The sequence below is a fragment of the Mesoplodon bidens genome (assembly GCF_964165515.1).
Source record: "Mesoplodon bidens genome assembly, chromosome: 17".
Classification (NCBI taxonomy): Eukaryota; Metazoa; Chordata; class Mammalia; order Artiodactyla; family Ziphiidae; genus Mesoplodon; species Mesoplodon bidens.
In genome coordinates, this window is record NC_138174.1 from 46,180,911 (window position 1) to 46,200,425 (window position 19,515).

General features: G+C 38.1%; 2 protein-coding genes across 4 annotated transcripts in view; one reads left to right on the forward strand and one right to left on the reverse strand.

Annotated features, from left to right (window-relative positions):
* The window catches only part of PIBF1 (progesterone immunomodulatory binding factor 1), a 198,721-nt gene that overhangs the window by 134,086 nt on the left and 45,120 nt on the right, over nt 1–19,515 (forward strand). The gene's annotated exons all lie outside the window — the stretch shown is intronic.
* Nucleotides 8,112–9,188, reverse strand: LOC308604975 (small ubiquitin-related modifier 2-like). The gene has a single exon (XM_081214609.1). It carries the CDS (start codon nt 9,064–9,066, stop codon nt 8,779–8,781), a length of 288 nt encoding a protein of 95 aa, XP_081070735.1. The 5' UTR covers nt 9,067–9,188; the 3' UTR covers nt 8,112–8,778.

The following is a 19,515-nucleotide window of genomic DNA, read 5'->3' on the forward strand; positions in this document are numbered from 1 at the left end:
TACCCTAAATTAAAAGGTCTGTGCTGACTGTAGCATATAATTTTTCCCTTGAGATTGAAAAAAAAGCGTTATAATTTGTAATATTCCATGGATTTTACTTTTGTCTGCCTCACAAAAATTGCTTAAATTGGAAAACAATGACATAAACTAATTAGCTGAAAGATGATAGTATTAGATTGCTTCTATACCAATAGACTATTCATGATAGATGGTGAAAAAAACAGAGAAGGAAAGTTTTTCAGGATCTGTATTTTTTTGAGCAGGTTATGTATTTAAACTAGCTTGGAGTTTTTGAGAATAATACAGAGATGAAACTCAAATGACTAATATTAGAATTAACAATAATTTATATGCTCTTCAAAATATGTCTGAGATTATACATAAATGAATTGCCAAAATCAAAGTGCTAAAAAATATTCAAAATGAAAACAAATACTCCTTTTATAGCAGCTTTATTGAGTCGTAATTGATATAAACTAAATTGCACAAATTTAAGCTGTCCAATATAACTTTCGACACGTATAACCATGAAACCATCATCAAAATGAAGATAATGAGCGCATGCGTCACTGCCAAAGAGCCCCTTGGGAATCTCTCCCAGGCCTCTCTACCCCCATCCTTGTCCCCAAGCAACCACTGAGTTGCATTCTGTCACTGTAGATTAGTTTTCATTTCTTAGACTTTTCTATAAATGGAATCACTATATGTGTTATATACATACATACACACACACACACATACACACACATGCACACACTACTTTTTTTAAGTCTTCTTTCATTCTGCATAATTATTTCAAGATTCGTCCATAGTTCATTCCTTCTCATTGCTGAGTAACATTCCATTGTATGAATTTACCACAACTGTTCATCCATTCACCTGTTGATAGATATTTTGGGTTATTTCCAGTTTTTATCTATTATAAATAAAGCTGAGGGCTTCCCTGGTGGCGCAGTGGTTGAGAGTCTGCCTGCCAATGCAGGGGACTCGGGTTCGTGCCCCGGTCCAGGAAGATCCCACATGCCGTGGAGTGGCTGGGCCCGTGAGCCATGGCTGCTGAGACTGTGCGTCCAGAGCCTGGGCTCCGCAATGGGAGAGGCCACAACAATGAGAGGCCCGTGAACCACAAAAAAAATAATAATAAAAAAATAATAATAATAAAGCTGATATGAACATCCATGTACAGGTTTTTATATGAACATATGCTTCTGTTTCTCTGGGGTAAATACGTGGGAGTGAAATAGCTGGATCGTATAGTAGGTATCTAATGTTTTAAGAAACTGCCAAACTGTTTTCCAAATGTTCGTATTATTTACTGTTTCCACCAATAGCCTATGAAAATTCTAGTTGCTCTACATCCTTGCAAAGACTTGACAAGGTCAGTCTTTTTAAGTTCAGCCATTCTAATGGGTGTGTAGTGGTATCCCATTGTAGTTTAATTTGCATTTCCCTAATGATTCATAATTGTTGAACATCTTTTCATGTGCTTCTTTGCCCTTTGTTGTTTCTTATTGGGAGAACTGTTCAAATTTTTTGCTCATTATATCAGATTGTTTTCTTATTATTGAGTTTTGAGAATTATTTGTATATTCTAGATGCAAGTCTCTTATCAGCTATATGATTTGCAAATATTTTCTCCCCCTCCATGGCCTGTCTTCCTGTGTTTTTTGAAGAGCAGAAGTTTTTATCTTGTCCATTTTTTCAGTTCATTCTTTTTTGGACTGTGTTTTGGGTGTTGTATCTAAAATACCTTTACCTAACTCAGGGTCACAGTGTTTTTATCTGTGTTTTCATGTGGATCTTTCATAGTTTTAAGTTTGTGATCCTTTTTTTTTTTTGCGGTATGCGGGCCTCTCACTGTTGTGCCCTCTCTCGTTGTGGAGCACAGGCTCCGGACGTGCAGGCTCAGCGGCCATGGCTCACAGGCCCAGCCGCTCCGCGGCATGTGGGATCTTCCCGGACCGGGGCACAAACCCATGTCCCCTGTATCGGCAGGCAGACTCTCAACCACTGCGCCACCAGGGAAGCCCTGTGATCCACTTTTAATGTTTGTAAAGTGTGTAAGATATAGATTGAACTTCATTTATTTGCATAGTAAAACCAAATTGTTCTAATATCATTTGTTGAAAAAAGACCCTTGTTGAAAATCAGTTTAAAAATCTGTGTGAGTCTGTTTCTGGACTCTCTTGTCTGTTCCAATTATCTCTTTGTCTTTATGACAGTACCACACCATCTTGATTACTGTAGCTTTATAGTGTCTTGAAATTAAGTGGCACTGGTCCTCCAACTCCGTTCAGATTCAAAATTTTTGGCTATTCTGTGTCCTTTTCATTTCCATATGAATTCTATAATCATTTTTACAAAAAAAAGCTCTCTGTGATTTTGATTGGGATTGCATTGAGTCTGTGGATGAAATGAGGAAAATTGACATCTTAATAATATGAATATTATGACCATGAACCCATTATATCTTTCCATTTATTTAGGTCTTCTTTAATTTATCTTAGTGGTGTTATTTTTTAGTTTTTATTTTAAAGTTTCACATCTTTTGACTAGTGTTAACAGGGTATGTGTTTTTAACTTTAACTTTTAACTTGTTTTTGTCTTACGGTTGTCTTATAGGCAACATATATGATTGTATCTTGCTTTTTTATCCAGTCTGACAAAATACGACTTTTCACTGGGGTTTTGAGGACGTTTACGTTTAATGTGTTTATTGTTATGGTTATTTTTAAGTCTGTTATCTTGCTACTTGTTTTTTATTTGTCCCAGCTATCCTTCCCCCGTCCCTTTTATTTCCTTGCCTTCTTTTGGATTAACTGAATATTTTTTATCATTCCACTGTATCTCATTGTTGGCTGATTGGTAGTAGCTCTCTGTTATTACAGTGGTTGCTTGAGATTATACTGTATATATCTTTAACTTATCACCACCCAGTTTCATGTCATACGTTACTACCCCACGCATAGTGTAAAAACCATACCATAATATGTACCTTCCTGTGTCCCCACCCAGCCTTTGTGTGCCCATTGTCACATTTTCTATTTATACATGTATAAGCCTCACATTAAATTGCTATCATTTTTACTTTATCTTTTAAAGAAGTATAATAATATGAAGAAAATGTGTTACATTTAACCAATAGTTACCATGACCTGTGTTCTTTATTCCTTTGTGTAAATCCAGATTTCTACCTGGCATCATACTGCTTCTGATTCATCTACTTCTTTTAATAATACTTATAGAGCAGGTCTGCTGGTGATGAGTTCTTTTCACTTCTGTATGTTACAAAAAGTTATTTTACCTTTTTGTTGTTTTGTTGTTTGGTTTTTTCTCTCTCTCTTTTTTTTTTTTTTACATTTCTATCCTTAACAAAAGTAAAGTTTAAAACATATTTCTCTTGTTATGCTACTACGGCCAAATAAACTGGAAGGGTTCACTCTTTTTTATTGGAGTAAAATTCACATAACATAAAATTCACCATTTTAACCATTTTAAATTGTACTGTTCAGTGGCTTTTGTTGTGTTTGTAATGTACAACCCTCACCACTATTTAGTGAGAGAACATTCCCATCACCCAGAAGGAAACCCTGTACACACTAAACACTCACTCCCCAATCTCCTCTCCCTCCAGCCCCTGGAAACCACTAATGTGCTTTCTGTCTCTATGGATTTGCCTGTTCTACATACTTCATATAAGTGGAATCATACAATATGTGACCTTTTGTGTCTGGCTTCTCTCATTTAGTGTAATATTTTCAAGGTTCATTCATGTTGCACCATCTGTCAGCACTTTATCCCTTTTTATGACTGAATAATATTCCATTGTACAAATATATCACATTTTGTTCATCAGTTAATGGACATTTATTGTTTCCATCATTTGGTTACTGTAAATAGTGCTACTATGAGCATTCATGTACAGTTTTTTTGTTTGTTTGAACATGTGTTTTCAGTTCTTATAGATGTATACCTAAGTAGTGGAATTGCTGGATCACACAATAATTCTGTTTAACTTTTTGAGGAACCACGAAACTTTTTCACAGCAACTGCACCATTTTACATTCCCATCAGCAACGTCCAGGGTTCCAATTTCTCACATCCTCGCCAATGCTCATTTTTTGTTTTTTTTTTGTGTTTTTCTAAATTCTAGCCATCCTAGTGGGTGTGAAGTGGTGTCTTGTAGTGATTTCTATTTGCATTAACCTTATAACTAATGACATTAAGCATTATTTTGTGTTCTTATTGGCCATTTGTATATCTTCTTTGGAGAAATGTCTGCTGGAGTTCTTTGCCCATTTTTATTTTTATTTTTATTTTTTGTTTGTTTTGTTTTGTTTTGTTTTGTTTTACGGTACGCGGGCCTCTCACTGTTGCGGCCTCTCCCGTTGCGGAGCACAGGCTCCGGATGCACAGGCTCAGCTGCCATGGCTCACAGGCCTAGCCGCTCCGCGGCATGTGGGATCTTCCCAGACCAGGACACGAACCTGTGTCCCCTGCATCGGCAGGCGGACTCTCAACCACTGCGCCACCAGGGAAGCCCCAAAAGTTTTTAATTTTGATGAAGTTGAAGTTATGTGTCTTTTCTTAAGTTTCTTGGCCTTCACCTTTGGGAGTTTTTGTTTGTTTTGCAACTTGAATTTTTATTTTTGATTTTTTCATTTTACTTTTTAATTATTTTTTAATAAAAATTGTATATGTTTAAGGTGTACAGCATGATGATGATATATATATATATATATATATATATATAATAAGTTGATTACTACAGTCAAGCTAATTAACATACCTATCTCTTCACATACTTACCTTGTGTGTGTGTGTTTGTGTGTGTGTGTGGTGTGAGCATCTCACTATAATGTACCATACATAATACTGTACAATACTATGTATAATGTATAATGTACTATACATATAATACTACACATGAGGTAGTAAAATATGACATGAAACTGGGTGGTGATAAGTTAAAGGTATATGTAGTATAATCTCAAGCACCTGAAGTCTACTCTTGTAGCAGATTTCCAGATATATCACATTTTGTTTATCCATTCATCCGTTGATGGTCATTTGGGTCATTACCATCTTTGGGCTGTGAATAGTGCTGCTATGAACATTCAAGGACAACCACCCTATACTTAACTACCTATTTTAATTTTTTTTGAGTATACACCTAAGAATTGCTGGGTTCATCTTTGTTATGTTTGTTTGTTTGTTTTCATCTTTGTTTTTGAGAGATATTTTTCCTAGGTAAAGAATTCAAGGTTGACTTTTTTTCCCTCTCTCTCTCTTTTTCAGTACTTGAAAGGTGTTGCTCCACTCTCTTCTAGTTTATATTGTTTTTACCAAGAAATATGCTGTCATCTGTACCTTTGTTCCTCTCTAGGTAATGTGTCTTATTTTTCTAGCTGCTTTAAGATTTTCTTTTTTTCACTAGCTTTAAGCAATTTGATTAAGATGTGGCTTGCTGTTGTTTTCTTCATGTTTCTTGTGCTTGAGATTTGTCAAACTTCTTTTCTCCGTAAGATCATCAAATTTGGAAATGTTTCAGCTATTCTTTCTTCAAATGTTTTTTCTGTCCTACCCTCTCTCATCCCTTTGGAGACTCCATTACACATATATTTGGCTGCTTGAAGTTGTCCTACAATAGAACAAATGATGTTCTGTTCAATTTTTGCAGCCTTTTTTTTTTTTTTTAACCTTTCCTTTTTAATAGTTTCTCTTACTAAGTCTTCAATTCCACTAAGGTTTTCTTCTCCAATATGTAATCTGCTGTTAATCCAGTCCGCTCTGTTTTTCATCTCAGATATTATAGTTTTCATTTCTAGAAGTTCAATTTGGATCTCTTTTATATCTTCCAGGTTTCTATTTAACTTTATTTTCAAACTTTATTTTCTTGAGCATATGAAATACAGTTTCAATAACTGTTTTGTTATCCTTATCTAGTAATTCTGTTATTGTGTCATTTCTTGATTGGTTTCAGCTATATTGATTTACCTCATTATGTAGCATATTGTCCTGCTTCTTTGCATGCCTATAAGTTTTTGTAAGCTTTTTTCTCAGACATGATTAAGTTTCTTGGAAAATGTTTGGTCCTTTCAAGTCTTGCTTTTATAAACAAAGAAGTGTTCAGCATTGACTAAGTTTTTTCCCTACTGCTGAGACCAAAGTCTTTTAGTTACTATACCCCATGTCCTGTGAATTAGTAGGTTTCTTACTTTGGCTGGTGGGAACAGTACAATTCCTGGCCTGTGTGATCTTCAGAGATGGTTCCTCCTAATCTTTTCAGTGGTTCTGTCTCAGTCTCTCGTAGCTTCTTTACACACATGCACTGTTCAGTGCCCATGTGAATACTCAAATTTTAGTGTTCTTTCTCTGTGCAGCTCTTTTATTCAGCACTCTACCATGTGAACTGTAGCCACCTTAAGTTCTTCTTCTAGCAGCAGCTCCTTAATTCAAGGAGTTTGGCAGGCTCTGCCTTGATTCTCCCTCCCTACACCATGGCCTGGAAACTCTCTCCATGCAGTAAACTGGGGCAGTTGTGAGGCTGGGCTCACTTTGTTTCCCGTGTCTCAGGGGTCACTGTCCTTCAATGCTTGATGTCCAGTGTCTTCAGACCATTGCTTCATTAGTTGGCCCAGTGTAAAAGAGAAGAAAGTTAATTGGCTTCCTTTTTTGTGCGTATGTATATGCCCACCTAATTCTCAAGAAACCACCAAGTTAGTTAAGAGTGTTGATGTGGAGTTTATTAAACAGTAGAAAATCTAGGCTAAATCATAAAGTATGCCACATCACCACCAACAAGAATTGGTCTTCCTTCACCTCCTTACTCCAGATTCTTGCTCTTTCTCTTTCTAGTCATTCAATAAATATTTATCAAACTCCCACTATATTCAACCACTGATAAACAAAGGAGGCATGGTCTTGCCCTCTTAGGGTATACACCCTTTTTCACAAAGGCCTTGTCCTCTAGTGTAAGCACTTACAGATTTATCTGTTATAGCTAACTTAATTTTAGAAAACTTATTTAGAAAAGGACATGCACAATCTCAAGTGACCAAATGGATTGAGTTGCCTGGAATTTTGTACCTAGGAGGCACTTAATGCAATTCAGGTAATTTGTTACAAAACTTTAGATTGCTAGATTTTTTTTAATAGATCTTTATCGGAGTACAATTGCTTCGCAATACTGTGTTAGTTTCTGTTGCACAACAAAACGAATCAGCCATATGCATACACATGTCCCCATGTCCTCTCCCTCTTGAGCCTCCCTCCCACCCTCCCTGTCCCACCCCTCTAGGTGGTCACAAAGCACCGAGCCGATCTCCCTGTGCTATGCGGCTGCTTCCCACCAACCAACTATTTTACATCCGGTCGTGTATATATGTCGGTGCTACTCTCACTTCGCCCCAGCTTCGTCCTACCACCCCATGTCCTCAAGTCCATTCTCTATGTCTATCTCTATTCCTGCCCTGCAACTAGGTTCAGCAGTACCATTTTTTTTTTTAGATTCCATATATATGCGTTAGCATACAATATTTTGTTTTTCTCTTTCTGACTTACTTCACTCTGTATGACAGACTCTAGGTCCATCCACCTCACTACAAATAACTCAGTTTCATTTCTTTTTATGGCTGAGTAATATTCCATTGAATATATGTGCCACATCTTCTTTATCCACTCGTCTGTCAATGGATATTTAGGTTGGTTCCATGTCCTGGCTATTGTAAACAGTGCTGCAATGAACATTTTGGTACATGACTCTTTTTGAATAATGGTTTTCTCAGGGTATATACCCTTTAGTGGGTATGCTGGGTCATATGGTAGTTCTATTTTTAGTTTTTTAAGGAACCTCAATACTGTTTTACATAGTGGTTGTATCAATTTACATTCCCACCAACAGTGCAGGAGGGTTCCCTTTTCACCACACCCTTTCAAGCATTTATTGTTTCTAGATTTTTTTTAAAACAAGTTTATTTAAACAAACAGATGCTTGACTTGAAGGGAAAACTATCTAGGATTCATTTATTTTAGAGTAATTTATCCCTACTTAAAGACAGATTGCCCTACATGTAACAGCTACGTACAAAAAACTTATAAAATTGTCCTTGGTTTTACAATGATAAATGAAAAACATTAAAATTCTCCAGTCGAACAAGGTATGCAAGAATTTTTATGTTGTTCTTTTTTTGTTAAACAGTGAGAGCAAAATAACTTACTGGAATATAAAGATAAGAGCGGATGAGCATGACACTAATGGAGAAAAGGGGGTATCTTCACAGAACCAGTATTTTTCCCCATTCCATCTCCATTTGATGTCAGTCAAAACATACCATTGGCCATTTAGTTTAAAAAAAATGCAATATGCTTGTGCACGTATACCAGTTACTTTATGTATAAAAATAAAGGAATGGGGAAGGGGAAAATGAAAGAATAGAGAAACTATACTGTAGTAGCCAGGATATAGTGGAACCAAATTGCTGTTTTCTAATTGAGAATGTCTTCTTGGTCTGGAGGAACAAAACTCTAGAGTAAAGTAACAGGTTCCCTTTTTTTTTTTTTTTTTTTTTTGGCGGTATGGAGGCCTCTCACTGTTGTGGCCTCTCCCGTTGCGGAGCACAGGCTCCGGACGCGCAGGCTCAGCGGCCATGGCTCACGGGCCCAGCCGCTCCGCAGTATGTGGGATCTTCTCGGACCAGGGCACGAACCTGTGTCCCCTGCATCGGCAGGCGGACTCTCAACCACTGCGCCACCAGGGAAGCCCCGCAGGTTCCCTTTTTAGTAGACACTTCCTGTCTGCTGCTGGAACACATCAATTGTATCTTCAGCCTCCATTTCTAGCTGTGTAGGTGTGTCTGTTTCATTGATTGGCTGCCTGTCAAATCGGAATCTCATCTGCCTCATTGACAAACCCTGTCGTTCACAATAGGCTTTCATTAGTTTACTAAGTGGTGTATGCCTCTTAATCTTCAACTGCACCATGGAACCATCCTCCCCCGCCACCTTCAAATTAATATGATCGTTGTTCTCAGTCTTGACTCCTTCCTTGGGCTTTTCATCGGCCATGGCGAGCGCCAGAGCCTCCTCCGCTGCCGCTTCCCAAAAGAGGTACCAGGTCCGCACCGAACGAGCACACAAGCAGCACCAAGAATGTTGTTTCTAGATTTTTTGATGATGGCCATTCTGACCAGCGTGAGGTGATACCTCGTTGTAGTTTTGATTTGCATTTCTCTAATAATTAGTGACGTTGAGCATCTTTTCATGTGCCTTTTGGCCATCTGTATGCCTTCCTTGGTGAAATGTATACTTAGGTCTTCTGCCCGTTTTTTAACTGGATTGTTTGTTTTTTTGATATTGAGCTGTTTGTATATCCATGAGCTGTTTGTATATTTTGGAGATCAATCCTTTGTCTGTTGTTTCATTTGCAAATATTGTCTCCCATTCTGAGGGTTGTCTTTTTGTCTTCTTTATGGTTTCCTTTAGATTGCTAGATTTAAGAGAGACTTCAAGATGCATAGGTAGAATAAAGTAGATCTATATGTACTAACTTTAAAGGACATTCATACTATCTTGATAAATTTTTTTAAAAGTAAGATTGCAGAATAATATTGTGTTCCTCCATTTGGGTTTTAATGTGTGTGTGTGTATGTGAGTGTGTGTGTAGGGGGTAGGGTTGTGTTTCTGTTAAAACGTAGAGAAAGGGCTTCTCTGGTGGCTCAGTGGTTGAGAGTCCACCTGCCGATGCAGCGGACATGGGTTCGTGCCCCAGTCCAGGAAGATCCCACAGGCCACAGAGCGGCTGGGCCCGTGAGCCATGGCCACTGGGCCCGTGAGCCATGGCCACTGAGCCTGCGCGTCTGGAGCCTGTGCTCTGCAACGGGAGAGGCCACAACACTGAGAGGCCCGCGTACCACAAAAAAAGAAAAAAAAAAGTAGAGAAAAAGTTTAGAAAACATACAACTGTCATGCCAGGGGCACACCAGTACCACTATTCACGCATTATCAATATAAAATCAGCTTTATTTGATAAATTTAAAATCAAAGAATTAACAGAGCATACACCATCATCCAAGTTATCTTCCCACAGATAGGTATGCTTAGGCGTAGCAGAGAAGGTCTGGATGCACCACATAAAGGGATCTGATACAGATCCTCAAACACTGTGCACATTTAAAGTGAAAGAGGGTAGGGAGCATCTAGGTGACTGTGTAACAGTGGAAGAGGGAACCTCTAGAACTTATCGCCTATCAGCCTATTCTAGTAGAATAGGAAGTGAGCCTCCAGGACCATCCATGTCTGTCTCTCTGACATCAAGCAGTGGTACCACTGGGATTGGGAGTAGAAGCAAGGAACTAATTTTCACCATATGTATTTTTTAATTGTTGGGATTTATTCCAACTCACATAAGATTTTTCAAAGGCATAGATTTGGCAGCCAACGCATTATCGAACTCATAATAGGTATAAAATAAATGTTGATTCATTAGCTCGATCATTGACCTAACCCATCCACCAAACATAGGTAGATTTATAAAGATTATGAAAATAAGTGGTAAAATTGTTTCTAATGTATCTATAAACAAGGGTTACATTCCAACACTATTGTTTGTACCCAAAATCTAACTGCCAAGTAAGTATATACATACATATACTTGGAGACCCATACATACACACCTAAATGTGCTCATGATGTATGCATGGAGATACTTGGAGTGATGCACTCCAAAAGAAATCATTGATGTTGGTTATTATTGTAGAGGAGGTACTGAGGTTCTAGGATGGATGGAAGAGGTCCTTTCAGTTAATATTCCTCCTCTGTAGTTTGAATTAGTTACTGCGTGCATGTGGTATTCCCTCTCTCTCTCTCTCTCTTTCTTCCTCACCTTCTCCATTTCATTATCCAGAGCAAGTATATTAAAGGAATATGGACGTGTTACAGGATACCAGTAAAGGGATTTGCTATAGGAAAAATTCAGAAGCATCTAAAAACATAACATGTGATTTGAAAGCTTCAAGACTGAGAAAAGGAAATAGGAAGGGTATCTAATGTACGCTCAGACAAGGAAAAATGATGTGGCGGAAGGAGTTCGTGCTTTATGGAGTCTTTGTAATACTTGCCTGTGTGTTTTAGTATCTACTGGTGACCTTGGGAAACATGATTTCCACAAACATAGTAAACATAAGTATCTAGATGAGTAAAACATTTGCCTCTGTCCTTCGAGTTACCTGAGCCTAGTCATTGCAGGGAGTGTTCTGCCAGCATCCTCAGTGAGCCCAGTCCCTTGGAAGGAGTCTATAGTACACACGACTGCTACAGCCCCGCCTCAGCGTTTTAAAGGAGAATATTCACATGCCAACCCCAGCCCTAAAACTTCAAGGTCAGCCTTTCCCACCATATTTCTAGCATTCCATTGGCACGAAAAAAAACTCCACTCTTTTATGTACGAAAGAGTAAAAGCGGGTGATGCTGCCAGTTAAACTGTGATACAATACTTTATTATCACTTTAATTTTAGGCAAACATTCCTTTAGTCTTTAGGCAGTGATTTTTATCATACATGACACAACTTTTTCTCTATGCTTTTCTTCTAACACAGACTTTGTTTCAATGCCAAATCACATTGTAATCTTTATGAAGACACTTTAATTGGTGGCTAAACCCAACCTATGAAGGATTATCCATACTCAGAGCTCAATTGAGATCACAGTATAAACAGCTAAGACTGAATTTTTTCATGTGCAAGCATGTGCAAGCATGACCTTTCCTATGAAAACCTTTCCGTTTTCATTTCATAGGAAAGGTGAAAAATAGTGTGATGTATTGGGTCCCATTGCCTCCCAAGGTGTTTCCCTGAAAACTTGTCGATACATAAAATTCCTTTAATAAAGAACGGTGCTTTTATTTCACCATTAGAAATACAAGGCTTAAAAGGTAAACACTTGGATGAGGTACAGTGTTGCCTACAATTTTTTAAATTTAACAAATGCAGTTTAATTCATCAGTCCATCACAAGTCTTTCTTCCAACCAGAACTGTCCTCCCTACTGTAGACCATGATTTCCTATTTTAAAATGTCCATTGCCTCCCAATGTCCAGATTCTTTAGCACGGCCTAGAAGACCAATTTGACCCTAACCTACTTGTCGTCCTCATTTTCTGTTACCCTCCCTTCCCCAGGCCCTTGCGTGCAGCCTCCTCCTCCGCCAGGTAATGTGTCTTTTGCTCCTGCCCCACCACTTCGTTATCCTCCTACTTCTCAGTCCCCTTCATTTCCTTTTGTTCCTCTGTTCCGTAACTTGTCAGCGTGCCCCCGAGTTCTGTCCTGGCACTGTTTTCTTCTTACTAAGATGCGCGTCTTACCTCATCTTGTTCCGTGGCTTCAGCTACCACCCGCAATAAATCTTTTTGTTTTAACCTTTTTTTTACTAAGTCAGTTGTGTATGGGCTAAGTGTATATGATCATAATTCAAAGAGTACAGAAGGCGTATTCAGCAAATACCAGGTCCTCCCCACTCTCTTCACATCATCTCGGGACGTCTCTCTACTCAACCTCCTGCTTTAGTGGTACTGACTGGGTACAACCATCCATCTCTCATCTGAATTATTTTGGTGACCATCTGTTCTGCCTTACTCTATTCTTTAAGCCCTCCACCTTGTTGCCAGAGTGCTGTTTCTAAATATAAATCTGATTTTGTTTCTCCCACAGTCAGAGTTGTTTGTTTCCTAAGAATAATGATATATAAGACCGTCCATTATCCAGCCCCTGCCCACCTACCCAGTTTCATCTTACATCACACACACACACACACACACACACACATACACATATACACACACACACACACTCACTACACCATGCTCCCGCCATATGTAACTACTTGTCCTTTACTTGTAATTCTCCAAGCACTCTACGCTATTCTGTGTCTCCATGCTTTTGCACATTCTGGTGTCTGCCCAGCACACGCTTGTCTAAATCACAGATACTTGTCTTTCAAGATCAATTTCAAGTAATCACCTACTCTTTTAAGCCTTTTCTGAACCCCAGGTAAAAATGACATATGTATCCTCATGATACCAAATATACCTATATATACACACATACACACACACACATAATTGTTGACATGGCTGCCTATAAGCTTTATAAGGGGAGGGACTCTGTTTTTATTGGTCTGGGTATTTCTCCCATTTAGTACAGTTCTTGTTTCTAGTAGGTAGTAAATAGACATTTGTTGAAGGATTAGTTTGGGGTTTTTATGGGACAAAGTATATTAAAGTATTGAGGTATACTAGAATGAACTTGAAGCAGAGTGGAGATCCCAACCCAGAAGGCCAAAGAATGACAGTGAAATCAGAGCTGCTAATCAAAGAAAAAAAGAAAACCTTATCGTATCACAGACTCTACCACATGCTTTCTGTTATACATGGAACCAGAAGTCAGTATATATCATCTCTACCCACCACCACCACCATGAAAAAAATACTCCAATGGCATGGGATCCGTAGAATCATCAACCTTTATTGAAAACACCTGGGAGTTTTTTCTTTTGCTTTGTTTTGTTTTAGGGTGAAAGGGGGATAAAACCAAGAGCTAAGATGAGTAATAAAAAGATATAATAAAGGTTAAGAACCTCTTACATGTCTGTAGCACTTAAATGTTGCTATATTCACTTACCATTGGATTATGAAAGCCATGGGCTTTCAAGTAAGGCAGACTGGCTTACATGACTCTAGGCAAGTTATTTATCCTCTGTAAGCCTCAAGTTTTCAACCTGTAAGGTGGGAATAATAATACTGTATATATGTTTGCCCCAAGAATTAGAGATAACCCAATCTAAGATAAGCATTTAGCACGCTGACATGTTAATCACTCAGTAAATGCTGACAGTTTTGTTGTTTGGTTGGTTTTTGTCCTATATGTCATTATTTTTCACCTGGCCATGGTATTGATGAAATAAGTGTTTTATTAATAAAGGTGGCATTTTTTAAAAGAAATAGTAGTTCCAGTATTGGAGTAAGTTATGCTTATTTTGCCTATATGGAAATATTCAGAGTGAACTATCCAAATGAATTTTAACACAATATAGTAAGATTTGTTCATGATAATTAATTTCTATGAAGAGGTACATGGTATTAAAACTGCAATTCTAAAGAGTAGTCAGTTGCTCTTCTCAAATGAAAATGTATATTTAATTGCATACAAACTTAGCATTTTAGGAGAAGTGTGTAAAACTGCATATTTTAAAACTAATAAAAACTTCAAATTAACCAGGATTGTTCAGTTTAAATTAGAGAACATGAATTACTGACAAAATTCAACTAATTTGTTGAATCATTATATAGAAAAGCAAGAGTTAAGCAATAATAATATGTAATAAGATAATTAAGATAAACATTATTTAACAGCACTGATAACATAGTCCTTATTACAAATATTTAAGTAACTACTTTATTAAAATCAAATTATGTGAATAGATAATAATAATAAAGGCTAGCAATTTTGAGTGCTTACTTAATACTAGTGGTACTATGGTGTGAAACCATAGAAATGTTCCTTGGGCTAACTGAAATCTTCAGAGTGTGAGACCCATGAGTTTACCAGCTTCCCAGGCTTCCTGAGGCCTGAAAGAAGTTCTTGTGACTGAGTGGACTTCATTAGATTGCCAAGTGTACCAGAGAAGAATCAGAGAATCAGAAAAATGACTCAAATGCAAAGTCTATTCAGTTCATTCAGGTTCCTGATGGATATGCTGTTGGCCTCGTTAACATACTTAGTACTGTAACACATGGTCCCTTCACTCTTCAGATCTAAAATTTTCACCTAGTGATCAAGCCCTCAGAAAACTGGCTACAAAGTTGACCTGAGACTGATTTGGATTTGGACTGATTTGAATATAAATCTGGTCCTTTATAATTAAAGATGTAACTACCACCTGGACAAATAGCTTTCATATTTTTTTGACCATGACCTGTAGTAAGAAGTGCATATTACACAGCAACCCCGTACATACGTATGTATGTGTATTTGCTTGTGTGTGTGTGTGTGTGTGTGTTTGTGTGTAGGTATGTGTGTGTATCTGAAATGATTTTCCCAACACAGTGAATACACTTACCATGTGTAGCGCCTTCTATTCGTTGCTATTCTGTTCTGTTTCTTTTTTCTTTTTTTTAATACTGGTTGCAACCCACAAAGTGAAAACACTCATCTGGACAGATATGCAACACATTTTTTTCTCCTTATGGAAGCCTTCTTGAGAAATCAGTTTAGGGGTTGAAAAGAGAGGAAAGGGGAAAAAGTAAGAATGAGTAAAGCATGTTAGAGAGATAGGGAGTCATCTGATGTGACGGTCGTATAAAAACCTGTAATGCTTCCCAGTTGTATGTATCCACCATCTCCAGGAGCAATGCTAATCTAATCTAATCTCTCATTTTGAATTAATAGTGTCATGGTGAAGCAATTGTTAATACATTTCCATATTTTTGTCCTGCCCCTTTTCAATCTGTTTTTTCAATTTGTTCAAGACTGCCCCTTGAACAATCTTGAACAAATTTACTGTGGTTTCTCCCATTGGTTGGAATTAGTACCATTTACAAATATGAATAATTTCAGTCTGTAACTCTCCTCCAAATTATTTATAATACATATGTATGACCATGACTCAGAGAACCCCACTATTTTCCTTCTTTATCTAGGGAAATATTCAGGCTTCATCTTCACAAAAAGGCAACCCTCTCATTCCATGGTGGTTCCCTTCTTAAAATAAATCTTGTTTTACACTTTATTGAGTTTTTTTGAAGGCCTCATATCCATGTTTTAACATTTTTATCACTAAATCACAGACATTATTCTTGACAAACTCCAATAAATAGCAGGATTTTCCATTATAGAAACCATGTTATTTTCCCCCAAATAAATTTGTATCCCTATGGCTCTTCACACAAGAAAGGACTATATAAGAAAAATTTATAAAGATAATATTATTGTAAAATGTTTTAGTCTATTCCATGTCATTTAACTCAGCCTAAGAAATAAACTATTTAGGGACTTCCTAAATAGTGCAATGGTTAAGAATCCGCCTGCCAACGCAGGGAACATGGGTTCTAGCTCTGGTCCAGGAAGATCCCAAATGCCACCGACCACTAAGCCCGTGCGCCACAACCACTGAGCCTGCGCACTAGAGCCCATGAGCCACAACTACTGAGCCCGCATGCCACAACTACTGAAGCCCTGCACGCCTAGAGCCCATGCTCCACAGCAAGAGAAGCCACCGCAATGAAGAGTAGCCCCTGGGCTTCCCTCGTGGCACAGTGGTTGAGATTCCACCTGCCGATGCAGGGGACGCCGGTTCGTGCTCCGGTCTGGGAAGATCCCACGTGCCACGAAGCGGCTGGGCCCATGTGGCCGCTGAGCCTGCGCGTCCAGAGCCTGTGCTCCGCAACGGGAGAGGCCACAACAGTGAGAGGCCCGCATACCGCAAAAAAAAAAAAAAAAAAAAAAAGAGTAGCCCCTGCTCCCCACGACTAGAGAAAGCCCGCGCTCAGCAATGAAGACCCAACACAGCCAAAAATAAATAAATTAATAAATTAATTTTTAAAAAATTTTAAAAGGAAAAAAAGAAATAAACTAAGTGACTTTGTCAAATGTTAGGTAGTATTTATGTGAAATTCAGTCTTACAGTAAATGTTTATTGAACACCTACTATGTGCTGGGCATTGTTCTAAGCTCTGGGAATAATCAGTGGATAAAACAGACAAAAATTCCTGCCCTTTGGAGCTTATGTTCTACTGGGAGGAGAAACAAGGATTTGTTCCAAGTAAAATATATTCTCAATTAGAACTTAAGTTGTATAAAGAAAGTAAAGCAGGAAAGAGGATAGCGACTATTACTGCCTGTAGTTCTAGCCAAATGGGCACAAGAAAGACATAAAATTAATGCCATGGTTCTTGTATATCTTCTGAAAGTGACCAAAGCAGCAAGGAAAGTGGCTGTAGCTTGAAAGTCCCACATGAACAGAGGTGCCCGGGTAGAAGCAATCAGATATTTTTAGCATGGAAGAATGGCTATGAAACATATTTCTTTGTGGTAAATTGGCCACATTTCTTTACTGTTTGTCTGTGTGCATATACATGCAAGCTTTTAGTCCACGTTCTTTATTTTGGGAATAAAGGGTAAGGGAAAGGAATTCTTATCTCTTCACATTTTGGGCTAGTCTTACATAATACTGCTTTCTTTTCTGTTATCAAGAGGCAATGGTGAATATTGGCAAAGCACGTGATACTGGAGCCAGACACACTGGGTTAAAATCTCATTTTTGGTAACTTACAAGTTGTATAAAGTTGGATAAGTTGTTTAACCCCTCTGTGCCTCATTGTCTCATTTGTAAAATATTAAGTTCCAAATAAAATGTTTTATTGAAATTTGATCAAATGAGTGGATTACTTTTAGTTTTGAAGACAGATTGTTTTGTAACATTTAATACAGAAAAAAAAACAGAAAAGCAAGGCAGAAGGAGAAACAGTAACTTTTAAAAACAAAGACTTTCTGAAAAGACTACATACTGTATGGTTCCAACTATATGACATTCTGGAAAAGGCGAAACTTATGGAGACAGTAACAAGATCAGTGGTTGCCAGGAAATAATAGACAGAGCTACAGGGGATTTTTAGGGCTGTGAAACTATTCTTTATGATATAAACAGTGGATACATGGGATTACAGTTGGTCCTCCATATCCATAGATTCCGCATTCACGGATTCAACCAACTGCAGATCAAAAATATTCAGGAAAAAGTCCGGAAAGTTCTAAGAAGCAAAACTTGAATTTGCTCACACCAGCAACTATTTACATAGTATTTACATTGCCTTTGCAACTATTTACATAGTATTTATATTGTATTTGCAATTATTTACACAGTATTTACATTGTATTAGGTATTATAAGTAATCTAGAGATGATTTAAAGTATATGGGAGGATATATGTTGGTCATATGCAAATACTATGCCATCATATATTTTCTTTTAATTTATTTATTTATTTTTGGCTGTGTTTGGTCTTCGTTGCTGCACGCGGGCTCTCTCTAGTTGCAGTGAGTGGGGGCCACTCTTCATGGCGGTGCACGGGCCTCTCACTGCAGTGGCCTCTCCCGTTGCGGAGCACAGGCTCCAGGTATGCAGGCTTCAGTAGTTGTGGCACGCAGGCTCAGTAGTTGTGGCTCGCGGGCTCTAGAGCACAGGCTTAGTAGTTGTGGTGCACAGGCTTAGTTGCTCCGTGGCACGTGGGATCCTCCCAGACCAGGGCTTGAACCTGTGTCCCCTGCATTGGCAGGCGGACTCCCAACCACTGTGCCATCCAGGAAGCCCAACCATCATATTTTATATAAGGGACTTGAGCATCCTCGGAAACTAGTATCCATGGGGGGTCCTGGAGCCAATCCCCTGTGGATACCAAGGGATGAGTGTACATTTGTCAAAACCCATAGAATATACAGCACCAAGAGTGAACACTAATGTAAACTGTGGACTTCTGGTGATAATGGTGTGTCAGTGTAGGTGCATTAATTGTAACAAATGGTGATGACTGAGGGGTTGTGGGAAGGCAGAGAAGATATGGGGCTCTCTGTACTTTTGCTCAATTTTGCTGTGAACCCCAAACTGCTCTAACAAAAGAAAAAAACAGACATGAAAGAGAATGAAATCTGAGAACCACAGAGAAAAGATAGGAGGAAAGGAAAGGAAGGAGCGGGGAAGATGTCAGTGACTCACTTTTCTGTGAAGGTAACTGTGGCCACCTTTTGTCACTTGTGCGATTGGGCAGTCCTTAAAGCTATTTTTGTTGGTAGCAGGAAAATACCCGCAGGAAAGTAACATTGTCTAGAGAAAAATTAACTTCTTGACATAGGCAACAGAACTTACTTTTTTGTAATGTTAAAGAATTTGGGAGAGACTTCATTTTCTCTGTGTGTCTGTGTGTATTTCATGTGGTACGTCACTCCTTGTGAAGTTGGTGTTACATATTTAATGGATGCACACTATGTAATGTGACTGGACATGAGGAATGATTAAATTGTTGATGGGTGATAGTTTCATAAAGGTTTAAAGCGAAGAGGCTGTTGGAACAAACAGTATTCATAGGTAATATGTGACATAATCAAAACACAATACCAGAAATTGCCCTTAACATGTATAAATTATCATTAATTATTGTCATTCTGTCTCTTATTTTTTGAGGTTCTGATGTAGAATTATATAGAAATTAACATTTTTATTTTAGTAATATGAACATATATTTACCATACAAAGGGCTGATTCATTACGTGGGCAAAACATTAACTTTAATTGTAGTAACAGCTCTGTGTCTAACCTTGCCAAGTGCTTAAACCAAGATGTCTTTGTTATAGTTCATTCTGGAAAAAAATTCAATTACATGGATCCAGGACAATATACTAGAATTTATTCTTAAACCATCTTTTTAAAGGTTCACATACCAGGTCATATGAATGTGTGTGTGTGCGCGTGTG

What these genes read in the sequence shown, in the direction of transcription:
- LOC308604975 (XM_081214609.1), bottom strand. Translation starts at nt 9,066, where the DNA reads ATGGCCGATGAAAAGCCCAAGGAAGGAGTCAAGACTGAGAACAACGAT.